The 24,272-nt window shown below is 43.8% G+C and overlaps 1 protein-coding gene across 6 annotated transcripts in view; it reads left to right on the plus strand.

Moving 5' to 3' along the window:
* The window catches only part of DTX3 (deltex E3 ubiquitin ligase 3), a 79,708-nt gene that overhangs the window by 4,208 nt on the left and 51,228 nt on the right, over positions 1 to 24,272 (plus strand). For 3 of the 6 annotated variants that reach the window (XM_083169396.1, XM_083169394.1, XM_083169395.1), the window contains exons 2-3: positions 15,983 to 16,044; positions 16,881 to 16,959. Coding sequence is in view for 2 of the 6 variants with exons in the window: in XM_083169392.1 (XP_083025518.1) it covers positions 16,032 to 16,044 (13 nt within the window). In the remaining 4 variants the exon portion in view is untranslated. The remainder of the gene's footprint in view (positions 1 to 15,982; positions 16,045 to 16,880; positions 16,960 to 24,272) is intronic. The other 3 variants (XM_083169392.1, XM_083169397.1, XM_083169393.1) reach the window with 1 other exon arrangement.

Consider the following 24,272-nt stretch of genomic DNA (forward strand, 5'->3'; position numbering starts at 1 on the left):
GCCAATTCAGGATTGCTCGTAGCGATCCGCATTCGTCCCCAGCCCCAATGATTGCGGTTTGCGCATAAAATGCCAAGCGGTTTATGGGCATCCCCAAAAAATGCTGGGCGCAGGCGGGTCGATGCCTGCCAGGGTCACATGACACCAGCGACCCCCGCCATCTATTTGGCGGCCAACGACAGGAATAAAAGTCAGTTTGGACTGACTTTTATTTCCAAAAAGGAGAGAAATCATTCGATGGTCGGCGATCATCGAATAATTTCTCTCCCCTTCAGCTGCATGCTTCATGAGTCTCTCTCTCTCTCTGTGTGTGTGTATGTGTGTGTGTGTGTGTGTGTGTGTGTGTGTATATATATATATATATATATATATATATATATATATACTAGGTGATTCATCGCGCCCTACGGGCGCTCTTCACACCGTCGTAAGGGGCTGCGCCCCCTTAATTTGTGAACGTTTGTATATGAGAAATATGGTTAGAATTGTATGAAAGATGCCCTGTATTGCAACTTAGGTGTCCGCGAATCGCGGGAGGGGGGGTCGCAGAGGGTGCCGCGAATTGCAGGAGGGGGGGTCGCGGGGGGTGCCGCGAATTGCAGGAGGGGGGGTTGTGGGGGGGTGGATGCTGCGAATCGCGGGAGGGGAGGGATTGCAGAGAATCGCGGGAGGGGGGTCGCGGGGTGGGTTGCCGCAAATCGCGGGAGGGGGGTTACGGGGGCGGGGTTTGCGGCGAATCATGGTAGGGGGGGTCGCGGGGGGTGTGCCGTGAATCGCGAGAGTGGGGGTTGCGGGGGGGGTGGGGGGGGGGGTGACGCGAATTGCCACAAGAAAAAATCAACACAGAAAGGTCAACACATGTAAATGTTGACATAAGTGTGGCACTTCATTGGTGTCCATGTCGACACATGAGAATGAATATGAAAACATTCAAAAAATGAAAAAAAAAAACTTCAAAAACTCATGTCAACCTTTTTCATTGTCGACCATAGCCATGTCAGTGTTTTCCATGTGCAATTTAATTCTGGAGCTGCCGCGAATCGCGGGGGGGTGCCGCGAATTGCGGGAGGGGGGGGGTCGCGGGGGTGGGTGCCGCGAATCGCGGGAGGGGGGGTTACGGGGCGGGGGTTGCGGCGAATCATGGGAGGGGGGGTCGCGGGGGTGTGCCGTGAATCACGGGAGGGGGGGTCACGGGGTGGGGTGCCGAGAATCGCGGGGGAGGTGTGTGTGTGTGTGTGCCGTGAATCGCGGGAGTGGGGGTTGTGGGGGGGGGGGTGTGACGCAAATCGCCACAAGAAAAAATCAACACAGAAAGGTCAACACATGTAAATGTTGACATAAGCGTGGCACTTCATTGGTGTCCATGTCGACACATGAGAATAAATATGAAAATATTAAAAAAATGAAAAAAAAAAACTTCAAAAACTCATGTCAACCTTTTTCATTGTCGACCATAGCCATGTCAGTGTTTTCCATGTGCAATTTAATTCTGGAGCTGCCGCGAATCACGGGGGGTGCCGCGAATTGCGGGAGGGGGGGGTCGCGGGGTTGGGTGCCGCGAATCGCGGGAGGGCGGGGTTCACAGGGGTTCCGGTGGGGGGTTGCCGCGAATTGCGGGAGGTGGGGGGTCACGGGGGGTGCAGGTGTTTTTGCTGCGAATCGCGGTAGGGGGGGTCGCGGGGGAGCGGGGGTTTTTGCCGCGAATCGCGGGAAGGGGGGGGGGGGCGCGCGAGGGGGGAGGCTTTGCCGCAAATCGCGGGAGGGGGGCGCTCACCTGGTGGCTGTGGAGTAGCAGTGCTGGGCAACATGGGAAGGCAGTGGGTGTCTGGCACTGTCTGTGGGCTCACTGGGCTGGTTCTCTGTCACATAACTCCCAACATGACCCTCTCCAGGAGGGACACAATGCTCTGTTTCTAGACTACCCCTTAATGTATGATTGCCATCACCTGTTTTAAACAGGTTAATTTCTCAGAAAGGTGTTCAGCACAGATGAAGGCAATCACACATTAAGAGGAAAGTCCAGGAACAGAGCGTTATAGACACAGACACCCACTTTGAGTGACAGATGTAGCCAAATATATAGGAGATATATATATTTGAAAATATATATCTCAAGCAGCCCTCTGCTCCTGATGAAAATTGCTTGATTAAAATGGCTGCTGTTCTGACCATTGTGATATATAGTGGTATATTAATAATGGGTGCAATGTGCATGGTACACACAGGTCCCAGCTCCCACACCATGCACATTGCACTCATTTTTAATACTTACCCCTCCAGAGTACCGCGATGAAGGCAGCAGTGCTGCTGGAATCGCTGAAAAAATGGCTGCTGTGGGCATTGTTTTGGAGTTTTGCACATACATGGTAGTCTGTGCCCTCTAGTGCTCAAAACTCTACTGTGTTGTGCACTAGAACGATGCTGCGGCCGAAAATCTCGGAAAGGGGGGGGCAAATGGAGGAGGCTGCACAAGGGCCTCCTCCTCTCTGAAAGCGCCTCTGGTGATATACTATTCACAATATATATAATACTTCTATTGAGCCGGGGTATGTGTGTTCTGATCCTACCTACAAAATTCTGATAGGTATGTATGTATATATATATATATTAGTGACAGAGAGAGAAGGCATGTTTTCAAATATATGTAATATATATAATATAGTAATACTCACCCCTCCATTCGGATAAGAATGAAGAACCAGTACTTAATCACAAAGGGTCCCTGAGAAAATGGTTTACAGTTGAAATGGGTGCATCTTCTGATGAACTTTTGAATAAACCATTTTGGCTTTGCATCAAGGGCGTGCTGGTTTTTCAGTGTTCTCCCATTCTCTCATATCCCAGCACGCTGATTGCACCTACGGATTTTCTCTTCTTAAATAATGAGGCTGCACACCAAAGCTGTACTTCTAGTGTGCAGCCTCATTATTTAAGAAGAGAAAATCCGTGAGTGCAATTGGCGTGATGGGTTATTTAACGGTAAATGGATAGTGGATATGCATCGGATGATACATATGCATTTAAATAGGAGTGCGGGTTGGTGCATGGTATGTATATATATATATATATATATATATATATATATATATATATATATATATATATATATATATATATATATATATATATATAAGTTCAAAGGATACCGCACCCACCGGACTTCTTTAGCAGAAATAACGTCACACTGCAACTGCCATATATCAGCAACGTTTCGGGATTTTTTATTTATCCCGTCCTCAGGCTGTACACAGTGTGTACAGCCTGAGGACGGGATAAATAAAAAATCCCGAAACGTTGCTGATATATGGCAGTTGCAGTGTGACGTTATTTCTGCTAAAGAAGTCCGGCGGGTGCGGTATCCTTTGAACTTTTATATTTAATCTTTATACCGGCACCGCGGCAGCTGACAGCAAGTGAGCGGGTGCAGGGACATCGCAGCTATATATATATATATATATATATATATATATATATATATATATATATATATATATATATATAATTAGAGTGCGGTAATCTAATAAAAGTGGTACTACATTTATTAGATTAGCGTACATTAATTTTTCCTTTGTACTTTCCCTGTTCCTCACTAACAGGAGGTCATATTAGAGGTGCTGTTTTCTGGTTCTTGACTAGCGCATTACAGAGACCTCACTTGTGTTTTCCTCATATATATTGATGCTCCTGTTTTTTGTCTCCAAGGCAGAGCTATGCTTGAAACTTTGCTGCTATCTTTGGCTATTAAATTAAATTAATCAGACATATACTGTATACATTGTTAATGTGACAAATTACTATACTTTCTGCAAATGTCTGTTTTTTAAAGGAATATCTACATACTGTAGGTGTATAGAGGCCCATTTCCAGCAACCATCACTCCAGTGTTCTAATGGTACATTGTGTTTGCTAGTTGTGTTAGAAGACTAATGTATGATTACAAACCCTTGAAAACCCTTGTGTAATTATGTTAGCACAACTGAAAACGGGGTTGCTTGTTATTATCTAGAGCTGGGGTAGCCAACCCTAGTCCTCGAGAGCTACCAACAGTGCATGTTTTGCAGGTCTCACAGAATCACAAGTGAGCTAATTAGCTTCATCTGTGTATCTTTTAAAATGTGTCAGTGATTAATGAGTGCAGCTGTGCAGCAGCTTGGTTGTCTGGAAAATGTGAACTGTTGGTAGCTCTCGAGGGCTAGGGTTGGCTACCACTGATCTAGAGCATCACATTTGAGGGATCGAATATACTCTCAAAATGGCCAGAAAAACAGTCTATTCTTGTTCTTAGAAATGAAGGCTATTCCTTTTAAAAAAAAATTGCCAAGAAACTGAACATTTCCTACAACTGTGTGTACTACTCCCTTCAGAGAACACCACAAACAGGCTTTAACCAGAGTTACAAGAGAAGTTGGAGGCTCCGGTGCACAACTGAGCAAGAAGTCAAGTACACTAGAGTCTCTAGTTTGAGAAATAGACACCTCACAGGTCCCTAACAAGCAGCTTCATTAAATGGTACCCGCAAACGCTAGTGTCAACGTCTACAGTGAAGAGGTGGCCTTCTAGGCAGTCCATTACTGTCCATGATTCCTCTGTCCAATGTCTGTGTTCTTTTGCCCATATTAATCTTTTCCACAGTCCCAGATAAAACCTTTTCTTTGCCACTCTGCCTAGAAGGCCACAATCCTGGAGGTGCCTCTTGACTGTACAGAAATGTACAGAAGGAGCACATTTTAATAATAAGTAATGTGGTCAAGGTCTATTATAGGCTGTGTTTACCACAGTATATTATTTTTCTCTTCAATTGAAAGTAAAATCAGCAAATAGTTTTTAGTATAATTTTTTTTTGCCATTCTGTAAATAGCTGGTTAAGTACCTTTTTAAGTATGCTTCTGATAGTCCTTGTTCTCAGCCACAATTACCTCATTTTGAATACTTCTCTTAATGGCAAACAAGTTGACATCTTTCAGCATGCCATGTATTTGCAGAGGAGGGACAAGTAGGAGGAATATGTCACAGTGCACAGTTCAGACCAAGGCCAGAGGGGCGTTGCAGTGCACTTCTCACTGTATCATGTGCCATGCGACTGTAGTTGCCATGGTGGTCCATGACACTGCATAGAATTAAAAATCATTTATAGCATAATGAAGTAAGGCAAAGACAAATGGTACTTAAAAAGATTATTTTTATAGCTTGCCACGGTGATTTCTAATGAAACTTTCTATGAGTTGACTGCTTAAAAAATGTATGCTTATTGTAATTTTGTACTCATTGTTTACGTATGACATGGTGAACAGATTACTTAAGCTGGGTACACACAGATAGATTTGAAGCCCAATGTGGGCGTTCCCGATCGATGGGAACGACCAATCGTTCAAATCATTCCGTGCATCGTTAACTATGCGCGTACCCGCGAATCGTTAACGATGCGCGTACCCGCGAATCGTTAACGATGGTCTATGATCTTTCCTGCATGCAGGAAGATCATAGACAAATCTTTTGTCAAGTGTATCCAATCGTTCCGTGTGTACGCACAATGAACGATTTGATACACTCGTTAACGATGTCGGAACGCTTCCGACATCGTTCCGTGTGTACCCACCTTTAGACACCAGTGTATTACCTGCTTAAGTGCAGGCTCTTTAAATTAGCGATGGTAGAACAAGATTTTACAGTTCACTCTCATATATATTTTTCTGGTACTTATGTAGTATCTGGGCTGCCGATTTTTTGATTGTATGCCTTAAGTTAAGGCATACAATCAGATGCGATGCGATATCGCATCGCATCGCATCCGATATCGGATGCGATATCGGATGCGATGACCCGATTTTTCCATAGGAATCAATGTTAAAATGATTCCTATGGAAAAATGGGTCCTTTTCATACCCCTACTATCCAAGTGGGCATGGAGTTGGATATAAACCTGTGGCGAGCGTAGCGAGCCACCGAGCCCGAAGCGTGGCGAGCGAAGCGAGCCCCGCGAGGGGACGGTATTCGTCCCCTCGCGGGGCTCGCTTCGCTCGCCACGCTTCGGGCTCGGTGGCTCGCTACGCTCGCCACAGGTTTATATCCAACTCCATGCCCACTTGGATAGTAGGGGTATGAAAAGGACCCATTTTTCCCATTGAATTCCATGTTAAAATGGACTCAGTCCATTTTAACATTGATTCCTATGGAAAAATCGGGTCATCGCATCGCATCGCATCGAATCGCATGGTCGCATGCGATGCGATGCGATCTCCCGATCCGACCCGATTTAGAAATCGGCAGCCCAGTTACTACATAAGTACCATTTTTCTATTAATTACAAATCAGAGGGATATATATATCTGTTCAAATTTGAACATTTCTTTAAATTCCTATTAAAAAATGTGAATCTTGATTTGAAATCAAATGTTTATAAAAAAAGGTTTATGATGTGAGGACCATTTGAAGAGTCCTAAAATAATAAATGTTGCCCATTATATAAACATTTTTAAACACAAATTAAAAATTTAAATTGCCCTTTTAATGTTGTTAAGCGCAATGGAGTTTTCTGCGCTATATAAGAAACTAAATAAATAAAATACATTTAATACAATAAATACATAATATTGCTCTCTTTTTCATTCTAATTAACTGGTAGAATGAATGAGGCAGAATCAGCCCTGCACGTTGAGGTCCGAATTGGCTCCCTTGTCACATAATGCGCATGTGCAGACCCCAGCAGTGCGTGCTTTTAAATTGCTGGGGAGCTGGCTCGCTCACTGACACCCAGCATTTCCTGGGCGTATCCAAACAAATGGTGGATGCATCCATTGAAACGGTGGGTGGGACCCAGGGAACGTTGCAGTTCCCCTGCCTGCTTGATGCCACATTACGTCAGCGCCGGCCCGCGCAGCTGAAAGTCCTGGGCTACCCTTCAGCTGCGTACAGAGAAAAAAATCTTTGATGGCAAGTAACAAGCATAGCGAGGGGATTAGTCTGTTAACCTGCTCTCTAGGCTCCGAATAAACACACCCTTAGCGAGGAGTTCTGAATGACCCCCATCGCTGCTGTGTTTTTGGACATTGCAGCCATACAAATTTTTGCCATCACCTTTGATAAAGCTACAGCCAGTAGTGAAACGCAACAGGTGTTTCCTCACTCCTGGACCCATCTCCTGACTCAAGGATTGCTACCTACCACTTGGACAATTTTCTGTCACTGCTCCATCTGTGGAGAGCCACCTTGGAACTTCCAAGTGACCCCCAAATCTCCAACCACTATCTGGATGACCCAGGGCAAATAATTCGCAGGTGGACTTCCATTATTGACCACCACCAACAATGATAAATACACCTCCACCTTGACATCCCATTGTGTTTTCCTCCAGCGGTTATAGGGGTACCGCACCACCAGTGAGGACCCTTGGGCATTGGGATTCCATCTCCAGACCCATTTCACAGACACCTCCTGCGGCTATACATCAGGACACTCCACCACCAGAGAGGACCTGTGGCATTCCCCCTTTCCTTTGGTCCATGGACAGTGACTCACCATCCACAATGTGGTAATATGCACCTACCTCATGTTTATCCATTGAGCCAGTAAAACAGGAGTGAGCAATTTAATCAGCCTTTTTTATTATATGTAATGTTCTAATTGTACTAATTGTGTGTATTTTACATAAATATTTTTTTACATTTAATTGATTGTGCGTTATTCATTGTAGTAAAGAAGCACTGTTCCCATTTCCTTTTTTCTTATACAAATATTTGCAAATGCTGCAGGAGGCACCTGTAGAAAACAATGCCTTGTGCTGACATTGCAGGTCCAAGTCCAATCTCTGGATTTGACCCCCTCCTGGCAGCGGTGAATGGGAGATTGGATTGTCACACACTACTATGAGAAGTCAGAGAAGTGCATGGCCACCTTTATGGTTTGGAGGTGAAAACCTGGTGTTTACTTAAAACTAATTGCAATTTAAATATCAATTATATATGGGCCAATAACTTCACAGTATGAACCTATGATATTGATATTCTAAAAGAAATTGAAGATATGCAAGTTTTTCCTTTAACACCATATTAGCTGAACTATAATTTACTTTATGGATATTAAGAAGGGAAACCGGTACTTATATGTTAGTTGGGCGCCCACCAAGCTATTTGCTTAGTTTTCCACGTCCTCTCATGGGGTGCACTACGCGCGCCACGCTTCGGGCTCAGTGGCTCACTGCGCTCACCACACTATATAAAATCAACTCCATGCCAACATGGATAGTGGGGGTATGAGCGTACTAACTATAGTGGGCGCCCAACTCCGTTTTGGAGCGAGGGGGAATCGGCGTATGCAGCCGCAGAAACAGCGAGACTCATGGCTAAATGCAGCAAGCTCTCTGCATTATCCGAGAACCTAGCTGTTTGAGGGAATCCTCGCTGTCCTGTAACAGAAGATTCCCAGAGAATCGCTTGTTTCTGCGATTCCCGCTATTAACCCTGGCCGCATTGAATACGGGCCAGTGACAGAAATATATTTCATTTTATCCTTGCGTTTCATGCCATTACTACAGTATAAACCCCAGCAAATTACCCCAAAATTCTGTCGGCTAGCTTTTTTGATGATAGAAATTCCACGTATAGTTTTAACTTTTTACCTACATTTTTTCTGCTAGGGAAGTGATTTATAGGTCACTGGAGACTCAAATAAGTCAAATGGTGGCTGATATGGATTATTGAATCTTTATTGGAAGCTGAATTTCTAAATATATGCTTATAGAAATAAAATTTGATAAATATTATGTAATTGATGTCTGGAACATGTTCTGCTTAATATGCAACTTTTGCAAATGATTGAACCAGGTGGCTACAAAATCATAGACTGTAGTCAGCCAGCATCCAAGAAATAGGGAACTGCAAAATACAGTATAAGGAAGTGTTCATTTCAATATAAATATAAGGTGTTCTGACAGTGTATGTGGAAATAAATCAAGGGGTTGTACACTGTTATTTTAATCAATTTTAATCATGTAATGAATATTCCAAATCACAGTATTTGATTGGTCAATGTACATGATTGACTTGTTAATTAGTTATTTTGATTGGTTTACCTTGATTTGTAATGTGAGTGTTCTAAAGCCTATCTATATATGTCTGAATAATTTGTTCTGTAGGGCAACTCACAATATACCTAATTTTGCCTGCTCTGTGTATACACATTCATTTAGCTCTAAATAAAAATCTTCAAGGAGACTTCTGTTCTTTTTTAATTTTTAAATATCCATAACAGTGGCGATCGTTACGAGACAGTAGAAATAGACTGTGCCGCACAGTGTAGTTCTACTTTCGATTCCGACGCTGCAGGGCCACGCATCATCATTGAAAGCGGATAAACATGGTGCAATTTGAACTAACTTGCTATGAAATTTGACTATATAGTTGATAGCCAATAGCGCACCGTGTGTACACACCTTAAGGATCAAAAAATCCACAATTTTATAAAAAACACACCCCAATATACAGAACCAACCCACCCACTTTTCATAAACTCTTCGTATATATATTGCAACTCAAATTAGAACATTAGGGGTCTCCAGTAGTGATCCTTCTGGAATCAGGGATCTGGACCCGCTAACATCATCATTGGGGGTGGACCAGACCCTCCGATATTATTGTGGGGGAGCGCTGGGCATCTTAGGTGGCGCTTCTTAGAGGCGGTGACGGTCGGGCAGTCTGTTCTAGCAGGGCGCTGCTAGGGCTGCAGGGTGTGTTTTGCCCTTTGAAAATAGGGCAAGGCGTAACAGGATATATGGTAGTTGTTGGTTGGGCTTCCGAATATACACAGAAAGAAAGTAGCTGAAACCAGTTTATAAGCTGAGGTGTTTGTGAACACTCCCTTTTTTCTGTTTGACCTAGAGTCTGTCTCCTGATATTTTTAGACTATCCCTTTAACTCAGGTGTGTGTGTGTGTGTGTGTGTGTGTGTATATATATATATATATATATATATATGTGTGTGTGTGTGTGTGTGTGTGTGTGTGTGTATATATATTATATATATATATACATACATACATACATACATACATACATAATTTATTTTCCCGCTGCTGTGTGTGTATACTACTGTTGTCCACTACGGTGCAGGATGCCGAGGAAGGAAGTGAAGTGGCTGGGGGAGGCCGGGGCCGCCCGCGCACATGTGCATTCTGTGCTTCCTGATGCTGTGTTGCTCGGCCCAGGGGGGAGGGGGGGGGGGAGGCGCTGGCTGTACTACTATCTATGGAGAGGGGCAGCTGTGCTGACTATGGAGGGGGGCTGGCTGTGCTATCCATGGAGGGGGGGGGGGGGGGGGGAGCTGGCTTTGCATACTAACCCTATCAGGTGTTATGACAATCTATGGGGGGGGGTGTTAGGTGCTGAGTATGGGGGGCTGTGCTGACAATCTACTAAGGGTTGGGGGATTATGTGCTCAGTATACGGACTGCGCTGACAATCTATTGGCGGGTGGGGGTGTTAGGTGCTGAGTATGGGGGGCTGTGCTGACAGTCTAATGGGGTGGGTGGCAAATAAAGTAAACTATGCGCTCTCCTTCTGACAGAGTTCTGCCTGTGTGCAGAAGTATGCCTTGTGGTATAGCCGTGTGACACTACGTGCTAAAAGCTGTCGGCTTAATGTAATGGAGGGTAGTGACCAAGTAATGATGGGTCAGGAGACAGTATTTTGAAAAAGCACCGTTGCTTTATTGATTAATAAAGATAATAAAGTGTGAGTGCAAGTCCTCGTCCCACTGATGTGGGGATAAGTCACTGAGGGGGAGGAGGAGGAGGGGGTGATGGCAGCACGGATGTTTGTGCTGTTGGCCGGTGAATCCTGATAAGTACGTCCGCAAGTGCAGACAGGGGGAGATGAGAGTTAATGGATAAGTGGAGCACAGGGGGTGGTGCAGGGGGCTGGCGTCCCGTCCCCCCGCAGTGCACCTCTCACCTGTGTTCTGAAACACGGAGGTCCCGCGGCGTTCCTTGTAGTAATCCTAAGCCGCAGCACAGACAGCATGTGGACGACGCTGTGTGCTCGGCTCTGCAGTGACGCGGTCGAGCGCGACTTCCGGGGCCTGGTTGCCAAGGAGACCCTAGCCGCGTTCAGTGGCGTCTTTGCTGCAGGCTCTACTCCCAGCCGGGAGGAGGCTTTGGTGTGGATGTGGTGGATGCAGTGCTCTGTCCAACGCGTTTCAACCGCTGTGCGGTCTTTTTCAAGGATAGTGAGCAATGGTGAAAGTCAGTGATTTATTGCAAAAGGTCATCCCGCCCTCTGTGTCTCTGAGGGCGGTGAGAGCCAGCGGGTGCCATGGGATCCCAGCGGCTCTCCTCTCCCTCCCTTACCCGGCGCTGCTGCTGCTGCACCGGGCTCTCCTCCTCCCTGCACCCGGAAGAAGATCATAGTGTAGGAAGGAGGAGGTCACAGGTCCGGGCAGCACAGCGGGACGCCAGCCCCCTGCACCACCCCCTGTGCTCCACTTATTCATTAACTCTCATCTCCCCCTGTCTGCACTTGCGGACGTACTTACCAGGATTCACCGGCCAACAGCACAAACATCCGTGCTGCCATCACCCCCTCCTCCCCCTTCCCCCTCAGTGACTTATCCCCACATCAGTGGGACGAGGACTTGCACTCATACTTTATTATCTTTATTAATCAATAAAGCAACGGTGCTTTTTCAAAATACTGTCTCCTGACCCATCATTACTTGGTCACTACCCTCCATTACATTAAGCCGACAGCTTTCAGCACGTAGTGTCACACGGCTATACCACAGGCATACTTCTGCACACAGAAGGAGAGCGCATAGTTTACTTTATTTGCTACTATTTCTCTGTGGGTCTGGATAACTCATTACTGTGCAGCCCCTTCGCTCAACAGGTAACTGAGTGCTGGCAAACCCCCTTTTTCTCTAATGGAGTGGGTGGTTATATGCTTGGTACGGGGGCTGTGCTGACTATCTATGAAGGGCTGTGCTTTATGAGGGTGTGTGTTGTCTATGGGGGCTGTGCTTTATGGGGATATGTGATGTCTATGGCGACTGTGCTGTCTTTATTTACCCCTTTCAGACCTGCAACCTGGCAATTGCCCAGCATTTAGAGTGCCAGGTCATATTTTACTCTGAGCATAGCTTAGTGGCCCTTGTGCTTCGTTGAAGGTTGAAGACCCTGCTTTAGCTAATTACAGATTTCCATTTTTTATGTTAAACTTCAGTACAAAGCAGTGAGAGCTCTGTCACAAAAGTTTATTTTTATGTATTTGTAACATCAGCCTTCGTAAACATTCATTTGCCATGCAAAGTGTATCAGGTGTGGTATATTTTGTTGACACACTCATGTTCATGATGTCATGTTCTGAATGTCAACATTCAGGATCTCAAAATAAAGTGTCAACATTCAGAATGTTGACACTGATATAATGGGGGTAAATCAGACTTGATCGCACACCCGTGAATGTTCAGTGATCAGGGAGACGATGCCCCGCTGGAGTAAAATCCTTGTGTGTGTGTGCCATGTGTGTGCCATGTGCCAGAACAAGTCACCATTGAATGATTTTCCAGTGATTGGTCACTGTGTGTGATTAGCCAGAGACTTACTCAGCGTTTACGATGAATACAGGCATATCTGACCTGTTGCTGACCTCACACACCCTCCCCTAAAATACTTAGGTACGCTGCATTTTCCCCTGACACTACCAGCATGTTGCTGTGGCGCTCCTAGTGTTTATCTTGGCACTCCCAGGAAATGGCTGGTTTCCAACTCCCAGATGCCTACTTCTTGTCAATCACCTTGCAAACGACCCAATGTTTGCAGGCCCGAATATATTTTCCTGTACAATCTTGCTGTTATCGTAACCCCAATCATAACTGCACACTATATTTTTATATAGTTTATAACCGCCACATAAAATTTATTTTCCAAGAGCTAATTCCATAAAAATGCATTATGTTAAAGAACTTGAGTGGTGATGCGCGCTCCTGCATCATCGCCGCGAAAGCTGCTCATCTGCTGGTATTACCAGCAGATGAGCGGCTTTGTGGACGGCTTTCCATAGCTCTGCGCTATGCAAAGCTGTCCGCCACCTCATTGACAGCGCCGGGCAAGGGGAAAGACACTCGGGTGGGGGGATGTTCTAACATCCGCACCCCCTTCGACGCCCATCGCATTCATAATAATCGCATATGCACTAACATATGCGATAATTATGGCAAAGGACAGCTCTTGCGTTAAGAGCTGTCCTTTGCGGTGAGAGCCAGCGGGTGCCATGGGAACCCAGCGGCTCTCCTCTCCCTCCCTTACCCGGCGCTGCTGCTGCTGCACCGGGCTCTCCTCCTCCCTGCACCCGGAAGAAGATCATAGTGTAGGAAGGAGGAGGTCACAGGTCCGGGCAGCACAGCACTGTGCTGCCCGAACACAGGTGAGGGTGGGTTGGTGCGGGGCGGCGAGGGGTCACATTAGAAGACCATAGGCTTCTATGGCGCCGCGTAGCCCGGCGGGGGATGCTTAGAGCATCCCAAAATGCGGTAAAAACCCTGATAACAGGGCTTTTACCGCATTTTTAGTTTAGTTTAGTTTTCCCCCCAGCGATGACAGCGGTTATTGCTGTCCATACACACTGGGCAAGATTACCCAGTGTGTATGGACCTTTACACAGTACACAATACAAACTAGTTAAAACTCACACTCACTTAGAAATTTTTAGCTCAAAGTAGCTCACTTTTCCTGTTTTGAGCTACAGTACTTTGAGCTCAAAATCTCCTAGTGTGTATGTTTAACAGGATGAGTGAACCACTTTCCAAAGTCTCCGAATGTATGGGTGCCTTTAGATTGGGTTGAAGCAGTGCAGGAATTAACTCTGACATGGCCAATTTGTATAGTGTATATGCCATCATATGAATCATATTCTGTACGCATGCGCTGAAAGAACCCCATTTTTTTCTAACATAGCAGTCCCAGTTTGATTGACATGAAGACCGGTTTAAGGTCAGAAACGTGGGCTGAAATTTAATAGGATGAGATATTCAGAAAGTGAGAGATTTGGTAAGAAATCTCCAGGTTTTTTTTAAAGCGGAGGTGGCTTTTAGATTGCAGGCAACTGATTTTTTTCTAATTAGCAATCCATGCTGAATTAGGCCGAGTATCGAGCACCAAATAAAGAATAAGATGTCACAATTGGGTGGGCATATACAATAAGTCTGCTTCCAAGATATCGGGCGAACGATTGGTAAGTGTACATGCACAAGATCATTTGTGCATAAACTTACCAATCGTTTGATTAATGGTAGGGATGAGCGGAGGGACTAATCCATCTGCTAAGGGTGTACCCATCTAACCTTAAAATTGGGTGACGACATTCTGGGTGTTCAAATTTTGATAATGGGCCTGATTCAGAGTTGATCACAAAAGAAAAATCTTTCTCAAATGGGAAAAACCATTTGCACTACAGATGGGGAAAATGTAACATGTGCAGAAAGGGTAAAGCCCCCACACACAAGGGGTTATTGTTGAAACTGTCGCTCAGAAAGGGGCTTCCCAGAGATATCTTTCACAATATCATCTAGTGTGTATACTTAATATCAGTAACTATTGCAATTTAGATTTCAATTTAAACACACCCCACTCAAATCTAATGTAGCCCATACACTTTTGAGATATTGTATACAATCATTAGAGTTCAACCACATCTGTTCAATCAAATGATTGTATGCACATTTTATGTACCATGCGAGGTGATGCGCGCGGCCGCCGGTCGAATGTCAGGTCAATAGATATTATGTGCTGCACATAATATTTATCGAAATGCGTGAGCGATCCCTGGCAGAATTTGAAGAAACATTTCAAAAGACTGGGCGGCCCTCTGATTGTCTGAGAGAGAGCTCTCTCTTATTGGCTGTATACCAGCCCTCCTGCTCTATTACACCGCCGCCATCCCTCTTCCAGCACCTGATCGCAGGTGGCATGCGACATAGGGTGCTGGAAAAAAAGCACTTCGGCACCATAAGATGCAGTCAGATGGAATGGTACATCACATTGCGATCCGATCACACAAGTGTATGAGCACCATAACTGCTCAAGTTGCATTTGCCTCACCTGCAGCGCAACATGTTTTTGCCCAATTGATAAAGAGTTTGATTTTGCGGTCAACTCTGAATCAGACCCAATGGTAATCGATGTCCATCAAATATCGACTTTCTGTGCATGTCGACATTATGCCATTAACTTTTGAATGTTGACAAACTGACCTTACATGTGTACCTGCATGGTACAAGAGGCCTACTGCCAAAAGTAATGATCAATACCTAATCGCAAATGACCCTTAAAAGCAACGCAAAGGTGGCGTGTATAAACAAATGCTGTTTATATGAGGTACTTTTTCTGTTTCAGCGTCTCTTGCACGCCAGCTCTTGTGGAACTAGAAGTTCCAGCATTTGTTGAGGCAGAGACTGCTTAGGCCTGGTTGAAATAAAAGGCAGTATGCAAGGAGTAAATATCAGATAGTATGTTGTATTGTTGCTACTTTAAGGTCGTCAGTCACAAATTTATCATATTAAACATGTTTCCTATGCTCTGTGCATAGCTCCCTATAGGCGAGAAACAGGCAATGGTCCGGCCTGTATATTTTTCCAGCACAAAGCCTTGCTGAGGTAATTAGGAAACAAAATAATCATTACATTACATGAGAAAGTGACAGGGACGGGTTGTGTGGACAGATTACACTCTCCTATATACGGTGCAGTGGGGGATGGGCGTGTGTTTACAGCAGCTTTCTTTTATTTCCTCGCCGTAGATCTCTTTCACTTTAGCAGAAATGGTTTGCTAAACTGGGCCCTTTTCCTGCAACGAGTATATCTGCCTCCGCCCCCTAACAGCATTACAGTATATAACAAATATGTCATGTGAAAGTGCAAGCAGAGAGTTCACATAGTCACTGCTGCAGCTAGAGTGATTGCATTATAACCATTATCTATTTTATGTGTTTTTCTTCCAGTTAAGCTATAATAGGACCGTTGGGGATTTTCTTCCTGTGGAAACAGCCCATGGGGTCTCCAGGTAAGCAGCTCTGATTTAATTTAGTGACAGAATGTAGTAGTAGGAATATAGTAGGATAACTACATTAAAGCTAAGATCTGTAGAGGAAATGAAATCGCTGTGCCAAGTGCTATTGTCAATGTATATGTCTGCTTCTAATAGTATGTCAGCTTGTACTTCGGTTTAAAACTGATATACGTTTCCTTGTAAGGGCTCATCACCGTGACGATGTAAATTATAGCTTAGGTAAAACAGTGAGGGAAAAAAAACCATTTCAAAGCACAATAGGAGATATTTTTGGGTGATTCACACATATATTATAAAAATGAGTGGGTTCCTTACAGTGCTGGCTGTGTTTGCATAGCAGCAAAAAAAGGGCCCTATAATATTATTATATATATTTTAAGAGCTTTTCATAACATTATTTATAATGGGGAACCAGCAATTTGTATGACAATCATACAGGGATCGCGAATGATAGAGAAAAGAAAATTTGCACATACAAAGTAAATTCATGTATTTTATTTTTGTACTACTTGTTTTTGTCGGAGAACCGACGTATTTAATGTAATTTCCGAAAGCTGTGGCTGCTGTACACATGAATTCATTTCGCGCACGTGCATAAGTAGGAATATGTTGAAGAACTACCCTGTAAGTTACACAGTGCAACGTTTACTGTTAACTGGGTGTTCATTGTAATATGCTAATAAATTAAGAATACTGTATCGAGGAATCAATTGCAGTAAACACGGAGTTATAGACAATTTTATAATTGTATAGTAATAACGAGCCGCTGAAATTCCCCGCGTTGTTTGTTATGTTGCTGTAGAAGTTAAGTCTTTGTTCTCAATTCACAGACAGTTCCCTTCATTTTGGTCTCCTGAGCCCGATTAAATCTGAGAATTGTCCCTGATTTCTCAGTGGGAGGGGTCAGAGGTATGTGTTCCTGATATAACTGGTTGAGCGTTTGTTAGCTCTGGGCCTGGTTCAGAGATGGACGCTAACGGAGCAACAATGCAAATGTTGGTGCAGTTGAGCGATTATTTTGCTACTGCTCATGTGCAAATTATTCTAAAAAAGCATTACCCTGACTGTACACATTAAGGTGCTGCTGCGTACATAGGCACAGGCATCAGAAATGGCAGAGGAAGGAGATGGGCATTTCTGGGCAGTGGCTGTGATGTGGCCTGATTGGAGTACAATAAAAGACTATATATTGTGTGATGGGCATGTTGTAGGCATGTCAATGCAAGTGGCCTGCGTTCTCAGATTCAAAACTGCTTCCACAAAGGCCAGGTACAGACTGAGACACTGCGTGGGCCAGAGGCAGGTGTTGGAGGTGAAGCTGTTGATGCTAGGTGGGAGGGTAGTGATGGACTGTCTGGCACTACTGCTACTGTGCAAAGGGACACAGAAAGTGGGCGACTCAGGACTTACTAGCATTTGCATATTATCGCTGGTTCACCTCCTCAGACAATCGGGTGGATGCAGTCCAACTCTGAATCAGGCCCTTTGTGTCTCTGTGGTCATTTTGTGAGGAATATATATTTGCCTTTCTGTGCGTGCCACAAGTAACCAGGGATGCTAGAAATGTAAGAGATACATTCAAACATTTCTAAATGCTCTGTTAATAATGACCCTTCTCATGTGGAGACCCATCTACTGTCAGCTGAAATCACAGCTGCAAAACTGTAGCCTATTGCTTGGACTCTGAGATATGCGCAACTCAGAATGCTGAAGAAAGAATGACAGCCACCTGAGGCTGCAACATGAGGTGCAACAGTTGGTGCTGCACCTCCAGTTGGTGCTGCACCTCCCCAAATGACAGTGCTATAGACTGGGACAGTGGTTTCCAAACCTTTTTGTACCATCACGCGCTAAAGTTTAGGGCCTAAACTATCAGCATTTTATTCACCGCACCCATAGGCCAAAAGCTACATTGTGGAATTCTGTAGAAATGATTAAATTAATGAAATTGTTCTTAATATGTCATCCTTAGGTTAAGTTACGTGGTGGTAGACAGGGTTGCTCTTCTTTTTGTTTTATGATTAGCAGCCATCGCCTTTGGTTTTGCCTATCAGATGCACCATAAACCCTTTTGTTTGGTTCTGGGCCACCAAGCCACGGCACCCGCAAGTGACCTACTGCAACCCATGGAGACCCGCTGTGTCTACACTTTAGAAACCACTGGCCTTTGCTAATGAATGCTTTGGCTGGTGGAACATAATGTGGAGTCCTCTTACAGTTTTACTTATGTCCAACTGTTATAATCAGGTTTTTGTCACCTGGAATTTGTGAATCTTTAATGAAATCCTATATTTCATCCCATTTTTATATGCATATAAATATTTGCATCAGTAAGTAATTAATCTGCCCCAATATACATTAGGGATCTATTACAGAGCTGCCTGCAAAACAAATGATATTATGATTTCCTGTGACTGTTGGTCTGCGTGGTGGTTGTGGCAGTGTTCATTGGGGTTGGAAATCTTGTATCTCTTGATCAGAGGAACTGGAGTAATTCAGGCTCAGGGCCTCACAAAATGAACAAGATTTTGCTTTCTGGTTGAGATGTTTAAAAATGATTGAAAGTGGAGATTACACATATGTTTTTCTAGAAAAAGCTACTCACATGGCAAGAGAACATTTAAAAATAGCCTAATGTTCCTTGAATTTGAAAAGTAGATGCGGGCATATATCTATGTAGTATATGTGAAACACTGCTATATCAGATGCTATAACACTCCTGCACCCAAGGATCACCATGCCTGAAGGGAGATTGTGAAGCAAGTTCTTAGCCTGTGAGATTGCTGCATAGATGTCTGTGAACAACATGGTTAACTGTTTAAAATATCTTGAAAGCAATTTATATGCTTCATATCATCTCATATTGTTGCTAAAGCCAAGATCTACACATGGGTTCCATTACATGTTAGATTCCTGCTCTTGGTGATGTGTTTCTGTGAGCTGATTATCATGTAAAATTCTAGATGCAGAGTGTTTAGCACAGATACCAGCTATTCCATTGGTAGGACCAAACCCACTTTACCTGTATATCTGTTGGCCATAACACAGTGATAGCTATTCACCGACACAGTGGGGATCGAAAGCTTGGGCACCCCAGGCAAAAATTCATTTTAATGTGCAAAAAGAAGCCAATGAAAGATGGAAAAACCTCCAAAATGCATCAAATTACAGATTAGACATTCTTATAACATGTCAAAAAAAGTTTGATTTTATTTCCATAATTTACACTTTCAAATTAACAGAAAACAAAAAATGGCGTCTGCAAAAGTTTGGGCACCCTGCAGAGTTTATACCTTGTACTGCCCCCTTTGGTAAGTATCACAGCTTGTAAACGCATTTTGTAGCCAGCCAAGAGTCTTTCAATTATTGTTTGAGGTAATTTCTCCCATTCTTCCTTACAAAAGTCTTCCAGTTCTTTGAATTCCTGGGCTGTCTGTGACGCACTGCTCTTTTAAGGTCTATCCATAGATTTTCAATTTCAATCAGATTTATTAAGCTCGGTGAAGTGATAAACTGTCTGGTTTTTATCACCGGCCAATCAGCTCCTACCTGTGAAGTTACAGGCTTGGTTTGAAAAATGACAGGTAGGAGCTGATTGGCCGGTGATAAAAACCAGACACTTTATCACTTCACCGAGCTTAATAAATCTGCCCCACAGTCTCCTGGGCAGCCAGCATTTCCGAGACTCCCCCAGAGTGACAACATCTGGGAATTGGTCCACCCCCCGTGAAGCCACGCCCCATCTCTCATAAATCCTTTAAACTTACATTGTGATTCCCTTGAATAGTTCCCTTTGCTAGGGAAGGGTTCACTTAGTCACTCTGATTAATGAAGAAGTCTGTTGGACAGTATGATTGTAATCTGTTCAGTCCCCGGCGGGTTTGCACCGGGGACCGATGTGAACGCACTGCGCATGTGCATATGCGCATGTGCAGGGCTGCCGTGTGAGGGCATTCAGCAACTTGCATAGTCACCGCGATGTTCACATGGGGGGAGGCATTGCATTTCCTTGGTGTGTGCCTTGCATTTCCTGGGTGTACCTACAAAAACGCTGGGTGCGCCCATAAAAATGCTGCCCATCTCCATGCGAATGCAGGCGTGCACCTACCTTCTGGGGGCGAGTGGCTGATGTCACAGGATGTCAGCAGCCTGCCCCGTTTTCAGACCCAGACACCACAAGTCTAGGTCAGTCTAGACTGACTTAGATTTGCAAACAGGGTAAAAATGATTAGTTGGGTCGGCGACCATTAAAAGATTTTGGCCCCTACGCTACCCTGTGAATGGATGTATATGCAAAACATCCAATCGCAAAGCAGCTGGGATGTTTGCAGCTGTGGGCGGCGTTAGCAGGCTCTCTAAGCAGCACATTTTTGCTGCTAAGCAAAATAAACAGAATCACTCCCTATGTGTTTACCATGTTCTTTGACTCGTTGCCCGAGTTCCTGTGTTATACAGACAGCAGTGGTCTATTTCAGGAACATGTGTAGGGCTGTAGCAAAGCCATAATCCACTATGTGCTGGCCCCACTGGCACAAATTACACACTGTTACATCATGAATAGGAGAGGGCACAAGACTGGAATATAGGTGACTACCTGGATCCCATCGGATGCACAGGAGTGTCCATGCGGCAGTTTTTATTCTGCAGATTTCAGTTCCATAACAACCCATCTAAAATAGCCTTGATAACTTCTATGCATTTGTTGTTGCACACCTTGGGGGAACTGAAAGGGGTCGGGGACCAAAAGGCTACAGGAAATGTGTGTGAAAGGGGCCAAGCAGGAATGATACACTTATACTTTCATAGTGTGTGTGTGTTTTTTTTAAATTCAATAAATTCTCCTAGTCTAGTAACTTTTTAACTTTTTAGCTGGGAAATATACTGTCCTATCAGACTTCTATATCCGTTCTGTCATACTTTTTATTATATAGTGTGTGTGTGTGTGTTTACTGTCTTTTTTTTAGATATTTCTTTAATAGGTGGGACTGCAAGTTTCAGCAAGCCATTAAAGCCCCACATGCTGTTACTTGTGGTTCTTTAAGTACCAGCATTTGGGGGATGCATTCTGGGTCTCGTAGCCCTACATGAAAAAGAATATTCTTTTATTTTTTTTTCCAATAAGTGTTTTTGAGATAGTTAACTGAAACAAAAAGGCAGCCAATATTCTATGAAACACTGAGAATGAAATAAGAATACATCTAGTTTGCAATAGAAGGCTGGAGATGCAACATAATGAAAGCAAGAAGAATGTCCCCCAAAAAATACCAACAGTCTGTTATGTAAGTATCATTCCTGCTTACACAAAACACTTGGCAATTAGGTAGCTATCCAAAAATAAAATAACAGAGAAAATACAGAAGAAGAAAGAGGAAATAGGGAAGGGTTGTGTTCAGCGACCGGCCCAGAAATGCAACCAAACCTACGTAAAGGTAGAAGTCCTTGATGTGATGATTAGCAGAGATTAGCTAGGTGTGCAAACAATAAATGGGGGCTTTCTCTAAGACATAAACCCTACGTATGTCTGTGAAGAGGTGAAGTCCAGTCAAGGTAGCCATGTGGCTGTGAATTTCTGATGGCTTTCTGGGGTCACTCTCATCTCCTCCACAGACATATACAGTACATAGCTATCCTGTTGAACCATTCCTTTATGGTAGGGGGAGTGGTGCTACGCCATCGCACAGGGATGACCACTTTGGCTGCACTATTTAGAAATTTTAACAAAGATTTTTTATAGGTTGATGGGGAGCCAGAAACTATGTTAAGGAGCCAGAAAGCTGGCGTTGAGAGGACGTTAGGACCCACAATTAGCCTGGAGATTGAGATAACATGAGAAAACTGTGTCTCAATAACTGAGTAGCTAATCGAGCTAATAAATGTGGCTTGAAAGCATTTTTCACAATCAGTTGAATGAAGCTGTAGGTCCAAGTCCCAGGCCCCTGTATATTTAGGAAGTATTGGGAACTTATTTTCTATCGAAAATCTGTAGCATCTTGGCAGAAAATGGGTCGGGTGGGAGGAATCTAGACACATGTCTTTAAAACCCGTCAGGGGTCTAGTAGTGCCAGGTCTAATGTTAGCACTCAGAGGGAAATGTTTCAGTTGAAGATATTTCCATATCTCTGATGGTGGTAGGTCCCAGTTTGATTGCATGATGGGAAAGGGAACCACCTCACCTGCCTCCACCAGCTGGTCGACACGTGTTACCCCTTTAGACCGCCATGAGTCAAAACTTCGGCCCGACATACCCAGGAGAAAATCAGGGTTATCAAATAATGAGGTCAGAGGGGAAACTTTGGATGAAACATGTGGAAGAAGTCTTCGTCTAGACCATCGGGATAGTGTGGGGCCAATGGTGGGGTGTGAAGCAGGGGGGATTTTTGAGCGCCATCGGTATTGAGCTAGCGGAAATGGAAAGGGATCATTTTCCAGTGTCACCCATTGTTTGACAACCTGGGGTCAGGGCCATTCTATAATCCTATTAAGTACTATGGCATCATAGTACAAATTAAAATGGGGCAACTGAAGACCATCCATGTGTTTGCCATGAAAGAGTATAGAATGTTGAAAGCGAGGTCTCTTGTTAGCCCAAACGAATTCTCTAACAGTGTTGTGTAATTCTCGGAACCAAGTGATGGGGATATGAATTGGGAGATATAAAACTCTAGGTAGGACATTCATTTTAATGACGCTTATTCTTCCCAGCCAAGAGAGACGTCTGTTGCTCCAGTGAGGTCGGTGTTTATTAGTACCCCCAAGTTTTTGAAGCTATTGGGATGCCATGTAAACGGGAGGGATTTTTTGAGGGTCTCCAAGGATTGAGAGGACATTGACACATTCACTGCCACGGATTTTAAAAAATGTATTTAAAAATTTGACAGGAAACTAAATAAGAATATTATTTCTAACTTTAATCACTTAAATTATGTTATCTGTGGTTGCTGAGAATAGATGTGGCTTCATCCCTTGCCTTGGGTGCGTGGAAAGGGGACCCCTTTTTATTGAGTGGATCCCCACACCCCCACACTGGACCAAATAAGGCTCTTTAGCTGATTTTAAAGTATATCTATTAGCATGGGATGACAACAGCTTCTGTATTATAAACTTGAATTTTGGACCTCCCATTTGCCAGATCATTGGCTACTGTCCCTGATAATATCAGCTCTTTTTTTAATCTCACTTCTCCAGTCTCCCTCTGTCTTAGCTCATCTATAATCAAAATGTGAAATAATGGACTGATGAGTTGCAGCAAAACATACTGCCTACTTGCCTGTGACACGTGGCTTTATTGAATGGTGAAGGGTGGGTAATCAACACTTTCTCCTTCTGGGGTGGGGTAAGTTTATTTTGGCACTGTGTGTGTGTGTTATGTTAGGACCACATCCTGCAGTAGGTGGGAGAGCTAAAACCTCTGCAAACGGTTGGCCATTGCCAAATTGCTGGGGAAGAAGAAACTGTGATTATTATATAGAGTTCTGAGAGGGAATCGGCAGAGTGGATTGTGTTTGGGCTGTGGATGGAGGCCCTATCTCTCTGCAGCTGCCACTAAAGGCAGGAGGTGGGACCTGTCAGCTCCAATGCATAACTGGGGAGTCAGAATTTAAGGGCAATATATAATAGATTGGGTGGGTCCTCGGTGTAGTCTGCCAGTACCCCTTTTAAGATATTTAGCAAGATTAAATAATAGATGACTGCTAAAAAAGCAATTTAGTGTTACATTTTAAAAGGATTTTGCTATGTCAGTTTTTTTTATGTAGTCGTTACAAAAAGAACAGATGACAATTATCAGGATTAATATTGTGCATACCTTCTTCAGAAACATTCCAAGGCGTTCCATCAGTTGCTATAAATGTTATGTTCTGAAAAATTCACAGACCTTGTAATTGCACTTCAGCTGATGCCTTTATAGCACCATCAAACATAGAACATTTTACTTGACTGAAACAGTTGTCATGGAGACCCTGAACCTGCAAGACCCTTATCTGTAAGCTGAACACGCCACACACCTACTGTAGCTGTCACATTCCCCTACAGTTGTTTGGGAAAAGTCAATTTACACATTAATTGCAAATAGTTTTTCAGAGTGTTCTTTAAAAAGAGTGTAACACCTGAATAATCAGAAGTGTTTCTAGAAATGTAGCCTCAGTAAGTTAAGGCTAGTTTTATATATTAGCAGAGATTGCTATGTTTTTTTTCATAAAAAGGTTGGTTTTTAGGAGTCTTTT

The sequence above is a fragment of the Crinia signifera genome, chromosome 2 (assembly GCF_055691185.1).
Source record: "Crinia signifera chromosome 2, ASM5569118v1, whole genome shotgun sequence".
Lineage (NCBI taxonomy): Eukaryota > Metazoa > Chordata > Amphibia > Anura > Myobatrachidae > Crinia > Crinia signifera.